Genomic DNA, 13,079 nt, shown 5'->3' on the forward strand with positions numbered 1-13,079 from the left:
TTGATCAGCAACCCATGCCACCAACTACTAACAATAAGCTAACAGACTACTTTATCATCCCGCATAGACTGCAGATCAGATTTCTCCTTTGTTCATAATATGCAGGCAACCCTTGCCCTATGCTTTACTGGAGTGGCCTATGGAATGAGAATGAAGGGCTTATTCAAGGAAATAAAGAGGTTTGCAATCCAGTCGTCTACATGCTATGGCCACTGCCACAAACGTTCCGTTAGTTAGCCAAGGGGGAATTTACACCATTGACATTTCCTTCCTTTGGATGCAATCTTAACCACTGTCTTGCACGTGGATGCAGAGACCACTCCTGCTCAGATCTTAATGTTTCTCTCATTCTTTCTTCCTAGTGCAACCAACACTTTTCATATTTTCTCCCCAGCCCTACAATGAAATTGTTTCTTCCCACAGTAGCTCTCCTTGCCCAACAAATAGGATTCCCATCTCGCCAAGTAGTCTCTCTCCCCTTCCCTTCGTTTAGGCCAATGACCGTGGTCCACAAGTTTTTATTTAAGCAGCTTTATTTTATTTTTGTAATTTATACTTTTATTCACTCCCTCTTCCCAAGCCACCTGATTGCAGGAGGAAGGGTTTTCATTGCAATCTATGATGGAGAACCAGGGGGTTCAATGGGGTGGTGGGTGGTGGAGGGGTAAAGAGGAAAAGACCAAAGAAAATTAAGAAATTGGGCAAAACTATTTTGGCTTTTCAGAAAGTTGTGGAAATTTATTTCCTGAGGTCACGACACAGGAAGTAGATTCCTAGGCACAGTCATAGATCTCTCATAGGAAGGCTAGAGTGCCCCATGCTACTTGCAAAAGAGGGCCCAAAGATGGGCAAGATTTCATTGAAAGGAATTGAAACCCCAAATTCATGAAGGATAGACAATGCACCAGACAGCATGAGTCATATGTACAATAGTCTATTCAGGATTGTGCCATAATTTTCAGTTTATACTTTCAAAAATTGCTCAGTTTCTATAGAATACCATGTAAACAATATTGGTAGCTAAGCTCTTAAGATTTGTTTGAAAACAGTGTTGCTGGGCAAATTCATCCAACAGCAGACTGTAGCTCGGGTGGCCAAATAGACAAACTACTTAGTGTAACTTCCTCAATGAGGACTATAAAGGAACACTGATAGCATCTATTCCCCATAGGCTCCATATTGTTGTCCTGTCTCTACTCAGAAATTTGATTGTTAAAAACAGCTTTCAATGCATTCAAGCGAATGAGCAGGAAGGCTCAACTGTTTCCACTCGCCTATGACTCGTTTTAATTGGGATCGCCCAGTCAAGCAGAAGGTATTACCTACCACCAGCTAAAAAGGGCAAGCAACGGTCAAAAAGCATTTCTAAAGGGAGGCTGAAAAGGCAATGATAACTCTCCAATAGAAAGAACACAGTGGAAAAGCAAGGAGGGAAATGACTAAACACACACCTCCCTTGGTTTTACATCTTAACAGTCCATGTGATCAGATGATACCAAACCCTCTTCAATTTGGGAAGGATACCCAGGAGCACATGCAGGTATTCACTTTTTGCACGTGCTGATGAGGGCTTGTACTACTTGTTGGGGGAAAAGGAATGCTGTGACTTCGGAAGAGAGGTGCACGCAAGCAGGGAAGCGCAATGTGGCACTCCAGCCTTCATTAACAGAGCCCTAAAAAAAAGGGAACAATTTGGGCCAAATTTCAGCCGCTGCAGTCGGAATTGCGTCAGGAAGTACTCTGTTGCAATGGAGTGTCAGCGGCTGGACGAGACGGAAATCTGCTACTGGACTAAAATCGCTTCGGTCCCCAGGGAGAAGTCTTCGGGGCCACTGGAGCTCCAAAACTGGGAAAGTCTTCAGAGCTGCTCATGTCGGGTGCCTGCAGAAGAAAAATGAATCCATTAATCTGGAACAAGATTCACACACCGTAGAGAGAAAACCCCATTCCAACCAGTTTAAATGTACAGGACTTTTTCAAATGAAACAATAGACTGCGGGTCCCAAAGGACACCAACACAAACATGCAAACGCAACCATACCATGCACCTATAGACAAAGACAAGCTAGCTTATCTGGATGATCTGGTTAAAATAAAAAATACAAATCAACTGCATGATGTCTGGAGAGATTGTGCAGCCTCATGCTTGCACAGTGTAGTGTCTCTCTGGCCCCTGCAGCAGATCAAAGCAAGGCCAAGGAACATGCAGGAAAGACAGTCATTTTATTAAGTTTGCGGATGACTCCTACTGCATTGAATAAAGAACATACGAAAGCTCCCCACGCAAGTATAGAGATTTCATCTACTCCATTATTCCAAGCAATCAAAACAGAGTATCCAGGAATTACTAAAGGCATACATGGCAGAAAAGCACATGCAGATGCACATGAGAACACACTAAAATGGGACCAAAAAAACAGTGTTGCAAAATGTGTAGAAACAAGAAAAAACGTATTTAAACCACTTCTCAAGCATATCTTTGATAGCTTCATTGACGCAGTCCCATGCCTGTTCCTGGGAGCTCAGAGTGGGGTACCAACTGGTTCAGGCATCACTCAGCTACAGCGTGATGGGCTAGGTAGCAGTATGGGGAGGATAAACTTGTTATGCTCCCTCAGCCCCCAGCAAAGGCAGGGAACAGTCAAAGAAAAAGACTAAAGTCGTCCACAGAACAGTTGTGGCTCTCTGTAGGCAGACCCATAGTCTCAGGGAAAAAAGCCTTTCCCTTTAATCATATTTCATTTCCGTCACACAGCATTAGTAACATTCATATGGCCTGTGTTACAAAACATCTGACAGTATGAAGGAAAGTCTTTCAAAGATCCAGAGACATTCTCCCAGAATCCCAAATGTATGCACCCGATGGAAAAATAACTTGCCGGGAATGTTCTATTGATTCTGCTCCCACAGATTCATCATCTAGACACAAACTCCATAGCACCAGCTGTTCAGAAAATTCCATCAGGGGTCTTAGTGCACCTCAACAGACACTTTCTTTGGATCTCGTGCTCCTCTACAGGGCATCAACAACACATATGTAGTATGCACTGTGGACCCTCCGTTTAGACCCACCTTCTCCCCACCCCCATAAGAAACAAAGTTTTCTATGCAGGGGGTGGGGGGTTAAAGATGTATATAAAAAATGAATACGAAGAAAACTGCGTGATCTATAAGTGAACCACACACTCATTTTGAAATGTCACCACCACTTCTACATCCTGCACAAGAACCTTTCAGAAGTGGGCCAGGCAAGCAAGAGGAGGTGGGGCTGAAGGTAGACTAAACAAGAAAACTTTGAAAAACGGACTTAGAAAACAAGCAACCCTGCCAGCCAAAAGATCCAGGCTGTAGTGCCTAGAGAATGCAAGTAAGATGATGGGAAAAGGTTTGCAAGGGCTATGTAATCATCTAATCTAATGGTGGAAATGTTGGTCACCCAAAAGGAAAGAAAGATATCCAATGGTAGCAGTAGCCGAGTAGACCGGCTTAACTTTAGGAGGGAAGAAGGCAAGCAGGTAGGTACAAATAATCCCAACAGACGCCACAAAATATTACACAACACTTGCCTCCTGAAAATATACACAGCTTATTTAGGACACACAAAACATTTACGATGGGAAAAAAAAGTAAGAACATAGTGCAAGTAAAATAAAAAAGTAATTGGCCAGTTAAGGCCTAACTTACTCTATACCCTAAAATAGAATCCCCATACTTGGTGTCAGACAAAGAACAAATTACTTACCTCTTGTTAATGTTCTTTCTGATGGATGTTCCTGCCACGGATTCCTCATCTGTGATATCCCTAACCCAGCCTATCTGTTATCCAGAAACTTGTCCGCCTACAGGGGGGCACATCATGACTCTGCGCCAGTCCCATCTGACAACTCTATGCGCCGGATAGGACGTCGGGTCCAGCATGTCAAGTGGTGCAGTACCCCAGGACCTCAGTTCCACTCTTTTTCCACTAGCACTCTGAAGCCAAGGGACTATAGAACCGAGGGTATACTAACTTCTGCAAGTGGGGCAGGTAGGGAGGACGATGAGGAATCTCTGGCAGGAACATCCATCACAAAGACCATTACTGAGACAAGTCACTTGTTCTTCTAATGGATTCTTTCCTGCCACAGACTCATCGCTGATGCACTCCACAAGGCAGTATGGAAATCTGGAGGAGTGAGGAAGCAAGTACACAACTTAAACCAGAAAAACTCTGGAGGACTGCCCTATCAAAACTGGCATCCAGACCTAGAAGGGAATACAAACAGTAATGCTTACCGAACGTGTGCAGTGATGCCCACATAACCACCTGGCAAATAACCAGGACAGAGATGGTAGCCACTAGGGATAGAATGAGCTCTGAGACCCTCAAGCACATCCTTCCCAACCACATCGTAGCATTCTGAGATGCAGAGAATGATTCACCTGGACAGGGTCTGTTTGGTTACAGCGCTGCAAGCATGACCACCAGCGTAACCAATGTCATCCTTCAAAGCCTCTAGTACGAGAGATGTAGAACTTTAGGGCCCGTACTGGGTCCAGCCGACAGAATCGTTCCTCTGCCTTGTAAGGGTGAGCAGAGGCAAAAACACAGGAAGATGGGATCTTCTGAGAGATGGAAATCCAAGACTTCCACTGGCAGAAATGAGGTGCTCACATATCCAGCAACTCTGCATACCACGTTCTTTGGGCCCTGGGGCAGCCGGTCATAGATGTGTTAGTGACAACTATCACCAGGGGCCAACGTTGACCAAACATGCCCGTAAGCAAGTGTCGCGCACGGCCCGCCACGTGATATCCTGGACCACCTGGCTCGAGATCTGTATAAGGTTTGACATGTGGCCTTGGAACTGCGACCATTGGCAACAGAGAATCCAATGAAGCCATCTCAAGTAAAGTCTTGCCTCCGGCACCACTAGGATGCATGAGACCCAGAAGGTGCAGGAAAGCTGAGTCACAAACCTGTTTCTGATTGGAGGACACTGACCATCCGAAATATGTTTGCCACTCGATCCTCGGGTGGAAAAAGGACTGCCCAAGCGAGTATCTGAGACCGATAAATCAGAGAGACTGGGACAGCAGAACCTGAGACTTTTTGAAGATCAGGGAAAAGTCCAAACTCTGCAAAAGAGTGCATGTGAGGATTACCGTGAATTGAACAAATTCGAAATGTGAGGGAGAAAAAAAAAAAAAAAAAACAGAAGTCAATTGAACGAAAATTACACATTTTTCACTCCCCTGAACATTCCTGACTATCTCCTGTCCTCGACCCCCTTAACTCTTGGTGGCACATCTCCTTGTGTGCTGTCTCCCGCTACCCTCGGCAACGCCGGTTCCCTTCACTTACGTGAATGAGGGCTACCACCGCAGGGTCCTTTTTTCATATTTTATTGAGTAGGGAGCGGGGGGACACCCATGCAACCCCTGATGGCATTATAGTGAACAAGGGTGCGGGGGACACCGAATGGCTGTAGTAATTCGTATAATAAATCTACAATAAGTTTTAAAAAAATCTATATGATCTCACGATACCGCATGTGTGGAGCACATTCTCCGACATTAGCTCAGGTGAGTCAGACCGAGAATGCCAGCTGTCCAGGTAGGGAAAGACATGGATGCCTCCCCTCCTGAGGCGAGCCACTGCCACTACCACTGCCAGCAGTTTGGTGAAAACCCTGGGTACTGAACTGCAGGACCTTGAACTGGTAATGCTGTTGGCCCAATACGAACCTCAGGTACTTCCCTGTGCTTTAGATTAATCAGCACATGAAGTAGGCATCCTGAAGATCCAGGTAAACCAACCAATCCAAGGGCTTGCAGAATCTGCCCTAGAGTAACCATCTTGAACCGATGCCCGCAGGCTCTTTTGCACTCAACAAATCCGAATGAAAATAAAATTGAACTTGTCCTTTTGCAAGAAATGGTTCAGCAGCCACAGAACCAGAAAGGGTGCAAGCCATTGTCCTTATTTGGCACTAGAAAATAGGTGGATGGACTTGCACGTGGTGGCAAGAGGACAGTGGCCGCTGGAGAAACAGGAGGCAATAACCCTGATGGATCTGTTAGGCCCAAGTTTTCGGACTTGGTCTCCGACCATTCTAGCTAAACAAGAAAAGCCTCCCTCCCTCCGTAGATGGCTGATGAAGCCAGTCATTGAGGTTTGGTGCCCTCGAGAGGGGAGGGAACAGCGGTCGCTACAAATGCCCTGGCCCCTAACTCTGAGGAAGCGCCTGCCCTGGCCCCTTCACGACACAGGTGGACCACGGCCCCTCTGAGCAAAGGCAGTAAAAGGGCAAAAAACCCAGGCCCGATATGAGGATTTTGTGGAAGGCTGTTGGACTGCAGGCCCTAAAGACTTAGCAGTAGCCTTTCACGACAGGACCTTCTGGAGGGCGTCTGCAGCCTTCGCTCCAAAAAAGTTCTGTCTGTCAAAAGGCATGTCTAACAGCCTCATCTGAATGGCCATAGTCAAGAACAAGTTACTTACCAACTGTTAACGTTCATTCGACTGGATCTTCCTCCAACGTATTCCACATCTTTGACATGTAATGTCAACAGCTGTGCACTTCGGAACCTTTTTCAGCAGAGGGGGTCCTGCGTCAATGACGTTGGGTCGATGTCCCTCGAAAGCCTAAGTCGAGGGCGACGTCACCGGATGTTATAAATAGGACGCACAGCGCCTGTAGCCTCAGTTTAAGTTTTTTCACTCAGAACATGTGGAACCAGTCTCATGCTTGTTTGACTGCACATAGCCTTGTGGAAACGTAAGCTGCAATCGCATAGGAAATTCTCTAGAGGGGCAGGCTGGGAGGGCGATGTGGAATAGGTTGGAGGAACATCCAGTCGAAAGAATGTTACCAGTTGGTAAGTAACTTGTTCTTCGAATGGATTGTGTTCTCCAACGTATTCCACATCTTTGACAGACTCCCAAAGCAGTACCAGTAAATGGAGGAGGGAAAAGAATTTAGAGTACCCAATCAGATTGCGGAATAAAGAACCGCCTTTCCAAAGGCCATATTCTGACCATGGATTGTATCCAAGGAGTAAGGTTTAACAAAGGTGTCGATTGAAGCCCATGTGGCTGCATCACAAATATTCCGAATAGGAACCACCGCTGGAGGGCTGTGGAAGTAGCCACGCCCCTGGTGGAATGAGCTTGCAACCCTTTAGGAGGGTCCTTAACCGCTAATCGGTAACACTCGGTAATGGTGAGGATAATCCACCTTGACAAGGTCTGTTTGGTAACAGCCTGGCCCAATCGGTGTCCAGCATATCCTACAAAGAGTTGATCGTCCACTCCAACCCTGGACATCCTAGAAATGTAAAAGCTCAGAGCTCTCCTAGGATCCAACCGATGGAGTGGCTCCTCTTCCTTACCAGGATGAGGAGGAGGATAGAAAGATGGAAGAACCACCTTTTGACTCAAATGATATTCAGATACTACCTTAGGTAGAAAAGCGGGACGTACACACAGTACAACCCTACCCTTGTGAAACACAGTAAAGGGTCGCTTAGATCAAAGTGCCTGCAATTCACTCACTCTGCAAGCGGAAGTAACCGCAACCAAGAACACAGACTTGAAGGACAGTAATCTCAAAGGACAAGAGTGCAAAGGTTCAAACGGAGCACCCATGAGAAATTTCAAAACCAAATTCAAATCTCTAACCGGCACCTGGAAAGGAGACAGCGGGACTACATTAGTCAGTCCTTTAAGAAACTGAGAAATCAAAGGAATCCTAAAGTAAGAACATTCTTCAGTCGAGTGCTTAAAGATAGACGGCGCCGCCAGGTAACCTTTAATGGTACCCACTTAAACCCCTGTGGGCCCCAGAAAGTAAGAAAAACAAAACCATAGGGATGGAGCACTGAAAAGGATCAACATTGTGACCTCTGCACCAGTCGCAGAACTTACGCCAACGGTACAGGGATTTTATTGCAGGCCGCCTGGCCGAAAGCAACTCCTCCATCACGTCATCCGATACGTCCCAATCCCTATACCTCAACCTTTCAGATACCAAGTGTGAAGGTTGAGTCTCTTGAACTCTGGATGGAGAACCTGATTCTCCCTACCCCCCCCCTCGCCTCCTCCTCCTCCTCCTCCTCCTCCCTTGAGAGCAGATCCTCTCTGAGGGAAGACGGCGTGGAGGGCAGCTGGACATTTCGAGAAGGCCCAGGTACAATGCTATCCTGGCCCAATCCGCAGCAATGAGGATCATGTGGAAACCGAAACTCTAACCTCTGCAACATTGAGGAATGACGGGGACTGGTGGAAACGCGTACAGCAGTGGGAATAACCAATCAACCACGAATGGCTCTACCAAGGGTCCTCTTGGAGACAATTCCCTTGAGCAGAATCTCTCACACTTCCGGTTCACACTGGTGGCGAAGAGATCCACGTGCGGGGTTCCCCAAAGGGCGAAGATCAACCTGAAGGACTTCCTGAGCTAAATCCCACTCGTGAGAGATTGTGCTCTGCCTGCTCAGAGAGTCCACCGCCGCATTTTCGTCTCCGGCCAGATGAACGGCTGAGATCGAAATTCCCTGCAGGATGGCCCAGAACCAGAGCTGCATTGCCTCTCTGTACAACGGGAGTGACCCTACCCCCCTCTCTTTTGTTGAGGTAATGCATGGCCACTGTGTTGTCCGTCATGATCAGGACACTCTTTCCCCCGTACAGAAGGCAGAAAAGCCTTCAGGGCTAGCCTGATGGCCCTCAGCTCTAACAGATTGATGTGGAGTTTGGACTCCAACGGAGACCAACGACCGCTGGCTGTCAAATCGTTGGCATGAGCGCCCCATCCTCATACGTCACTACAGTCACCTCTGGCCATGGTTGTCAAAACGGTTCCCCCCTCATCAGGTTCCCTTCGTTGGCCCAGCACAGAAGATCCTGGGAGACCGAGAGTGGAATCTGAACGGGATCCGACATCTTGCCTGGGAACTGACCACTGCATCTTGAGAACCCATTGGAGGGTTCTCATCTGCAGCCTGGCCTCTGGCACCAGAAAAACGCAGGATGCCATGAGGCCGAGCAACCTAAGAATTTGAAAGCTGGGAGACTCTGGGCATGTTGAAACTTGTTTATCATCTGCACAATGTGATGAGCCCTCACCTTGGGAGGCGAGCACTTCCCCTAAGGACGTGTAACACAGCCCCACTGTACTGGAGCTGTTCGGAAGGTGTTAGATGCGACTTCTTGAAATTCAGGGAGAAGCCCAGCATGTGGAGGGTGCAGCAGGTGAGACCGAGGTGATCAAACGCTTGCTAGGGGTAGACATGAATCCCCCCCCCTCGCCTGAGGTACTCTGCCACCACCACCATTAGCTTGGTGAAGACCCTTGGGGCGGAGGTTAATTCGAATGGCAGGACCCGATACTGAAAGTGCGAGTCACCAGCCGCAAACGTCAGGTACTTTCTGTGCTTGGGATGAATCGGCACATGAAAGTTAGAATCCTGTAAGTCCAGAGACACCAACCAGTCCTGAAGTTGAAGGGCCTGGAGGACTTGAGAAAGAGTAACCTCTTGAACTTGTCCCTCCTGACAAGCTTGTTCAACCAACGCAAGTCCATGATGGGGCTCAATCCCCAGTCTTTCTTCGGGATCAAAAAACAAGGGGAATATCATCCCTTGTTCCTCTCTGCTACAGGTACGAGTTCTATAGCGCCTTTCTCCAGCAGAGTAAGGATTTCCTCCACAAGGAGTGGATCCGGAAGCTTCAAACAGTTTCCCCGGTGGATTGTCGTGAGGCCGCTGAAGGAAGGGAAGGCCAGAGCCGTGGGCTATGGTATCCAGAACCCACGCATCTGAAGTAATGGCTCGCCATTCTTCGAGCTGCTAAGACAGTTTGTTTTGTTTGTTTATTTTAATATTTGTAGTGCGTGCCAGACCCAAGAGTATCGGGGCGCAAAAAGGCAGTAAGGATATTCTCAGCTTGGTTACATTGCTGTACAGTAATATACAATAAGGAATATACATAAAAGTGAGGAGGGACATATATGACATGCATTACTTACCGTAATAGCATTTCTGATGATTGTATCTGCTTAGATTCACATGCTGTGCACATGGTCTGACATCCAGTGGTAACCGCGGAGTATTGCATCTTGTCTTTCGGGGACCGAAAGGGGACGTCGGCATAGGCGTGTCTGTAACACTATCCCTATCGTGACGTATACTGTAGTGTACCCAAAATCCCTCACGCGCTGAGGTCCCTCCGATTGTATTTTTTCTGCTAGAGGGAGCCCAGGCTATAGTGAGTGTGTACATAAAGAGAGAAAGTAGTAAGACGTCTATGTTCCTTCCACTTGAGCTGGGAAGAAGGGTGGGCGCATGTCAATCTAAGCAGATACAATCATCAGAAATGCTATTACGGTAAGTAATGTATGTCCTCTGATGTTTGTTAATCTGCTTAGAATCAAATGCTGTGCATAGACTAGCGACCAGTACCCGGAGTTGGAGGTGGGTTGTGAGAAGGAACAGTAGACAAAAGATGTCTTAGTACTGCTTGTCCCACCTGAGAATCAGACCTAGAATGAGTGTCTAGGCAATAGTGTTTTGTAAAGGAGTGTAAAGTACTCCAGGTTGCCGCTTTGCAAATGGATTCAAGGGGAACTTTTGCAATGAATGCTATGGAAGCCCCAGTGCCCCAAGTAGAGTGTGCTCTGGGCTTGAAGGGCAGTTCTCTCTTAGCAAGAGTAACAGTGCTATGCACTTGACAATCCACCTTGAGATAGCCGATTTAGAGACAGGATCAACCTCTCTACCAGCTGCCACTGAAATGAAACATTGGTTCGTTTTCCGCAGTGGTTTACTTCTTACCAGGTAAAACATGACTACCCTGCGCACATCTAGTGTGTGTAGGCTTCTTTCGGCCATGCTAGTAGGATTCTGGAAAAAAGTAGGTAGTTCAATCGACTGGTTCACATGGAACTTTGAGATGAATTTAGGCGCAAATCTGGGGTGCGTGCACAGAACTACCTTATCCCTGTGGACTGTAACAAAGGGGTATAAAACAGAAAGTGCCTCTAGTTCGCTAACCCTTCTGATAGAAGTGATAGCCACTAGGAAGGCCGTTTTATAAGTCCGGTCTTTTAGACTTGCTTTATGCATAGGCTCAAAGGGAGCTCCCATGAGCCTAGTCAAAACCACATTTAGGTCCCACCAAGGAGCTGGGTGAGAAATGGGAGGATAACTCATCTTAACCCCTTGCATAAAGGCCTTAATCACGGGCATCTTCCACCACAACACCCTTTTTTGTTATGTGGTGTAGGCTGACAGAGCAGCCAGATGAACCTTTAGGGAATTGAAGACTAACCCAGTGTCCAATAGATGGGTTAGGTACAGTACAATGTGTGTGGGTGAGCAATCGATGGGATTGACACCCTTGGAATTATACCAAATGACAAAACGTTTCCATTTGCTGGCATAGCAATAACGTTTATTCAGTTTCCTAGCTTCCCTGAGTATGTCCATGCACCTCTGAGGGAGCTGTAGATGTCCAAATTCGATGACCCCAGGAGCCAGGACGCTAAGTGCAGAGTTTGTGGGCATGGGTGTAGGGTCTCCCCCCTGTCCTGAGACAACCTGTTGTACAGGCAGGGTAGTTTCACTGGTGGGGAGAGGGACATTTCCATCAGATGAGAGAACCAGGGTTGGCGGGCCCACATGGGGGCCACCAGTATCATGGTAACTGGTTCCTGGTGCACTATCTTGTTGAAAAGGGGAGTCTGGGGGGAAAAGCGTAGGCAAATTTCCCTGACCCTGTTATTCAGAGACCGCTCCCCTTGGAGCGGTTATGTGGGTACGTAGTCTTGGCATTGGTTGTTCTCCTGAGTTGCGAACAGGTCGATCTCTGGGAAGCCCCATTCTGCGAAGACGTTGGACACAATGTTTTCGTGCAGACGCCATTCATATTCTTTGGGCAGAGGAAAATCTCTGATGAGCACGTCTGCCAGAAGATAAAGTTCCCCTGGAACATGTTGGGACAACATCTTGTGTTTGAGAGCCCATATCCAAATGTTTTGGGACAGCTTGGATAGCCCTGGAGAGTGAGTGCTCCCGGTTTGTTCAGGTAATACATGGCTGTCGTGCTGTCTGTTAGAATCAGCACTGTCTTCCCTTGCAGTTGCATCTCAAAGGCCTTCAATGCCTTGAACACGGCTAATAGCTCCAGTAAATGTATATGGTTGGACGCTACTTGAGGGGACCACACTCCGTGCCCTGTCTGCTGAAGCAGGTGAGCCCCCACCCTGTGAGAGATGCGTCTGTCGTGAGAGTGGCTTCCACTGCAGGGGTGGTGAAGGTTTTCCCTTTCAAGAGGTTTTCTCTAGACCACCACTGCAGAGAGAGAACGAGGGCTGGCGAGACAACTACCAGATCTTACCATTGTCCGCTGGCCTGACACCACTGGCTGTTGAGCCACTCTTGCAGGGGACGCATGCGCAGTCACGCATGGGGAACCAAGTATATGCCCAACTCCATCATTCCTAGCAAGCGCATGTCCTTGTGCACCGTCACCTCCCGACTGGCTACATATTGAGGAATCTGAAAAAGCATGTTCTGAACCCTCTCATTGTCACGATTCCTGCCCCTCATGTCCCCAGCCCTCCAAGATGTCAGGCTGGAGTTAGGCCACGATCACCTACATGGCCCTCAAGGGCCTCTCCATCCCTCCAAAGACCCACTTGGAGTCAGACTTGGCGCTTGTGGCACCAGACTCACTCCCATATGATAACATTGGGGATTGGACTTGTAGTGCATTGATGGGGACAAGATGGATGCCCCCACATATTTCGGTTCCCAGAACTGCATGTGCTGTCTAGTCTTTTGGGTGCGGTTCAGCCCAGAGACACCTGGGATACCCAGAGACTATTTAAGCCACGCCCAGGCTGAGAAACATGCTTTGTGTTTTCTGCACCTGCAGCGTGACACTCACCGTGTTCGGATCGGTCTCCAGTAGGCCTGCATCTTTCTTCTGCGCTCAGCTCCTGCAAGAAGAAGAACACTGTTAGGAACAGCCTTACCTTGCGGCGCTTCTGCCCATCATTCATCGCTCCTTCTGTTCTGCGGGCATCTTCGGCGGT

At 47.8% G+C, this 13,079-nt stretch overlaps 1 protein-coding gene across 2 annotated transcripts in view; it reads right to left on the bottom strand.

Moving 5' to 3' along the window:
* Positions 1–515: 515 nt before the first annotated feature.
* Positions 516–13,079, bottom strand: part of HDLBP (high density lipoprotein binding protein) — an 829,415-nt gene continuing 816,851 nt past the window's right edge. Inside the window, exon 28 of one of the 2 annotated variants that reach the window (XM_069618106.1) lies at positions 516–1,881. In XM_069618106.1, the coding sequence (XP_069474207.1) occupies positions 1,792–1,881 (90 nt within the window). In that variant the 3' untranslated portion in view covers positions 516–1,791. The remainder of the gene's footprint in view (positions 1,882–13,079) is intronic. The other variant, XM_069618107.1, reaches the window with a different exon arrangement.

The sequence above is a fragment of the Ambystoma mexicanum genome, chromosome 10, assembly GCF_040938575.1.
Source record: "Ambystoma mexicanum isolate Mex_15411 chromosome 10, UKY_AmexF1_1, whole genome shotgun sequence".
Lineage (NCBI taxonomy): Eukaryota > Metazoa > Chordata > Amphibia > Caudata > Ambystomatidae > Ambystoma > Ambystoma mexicanum.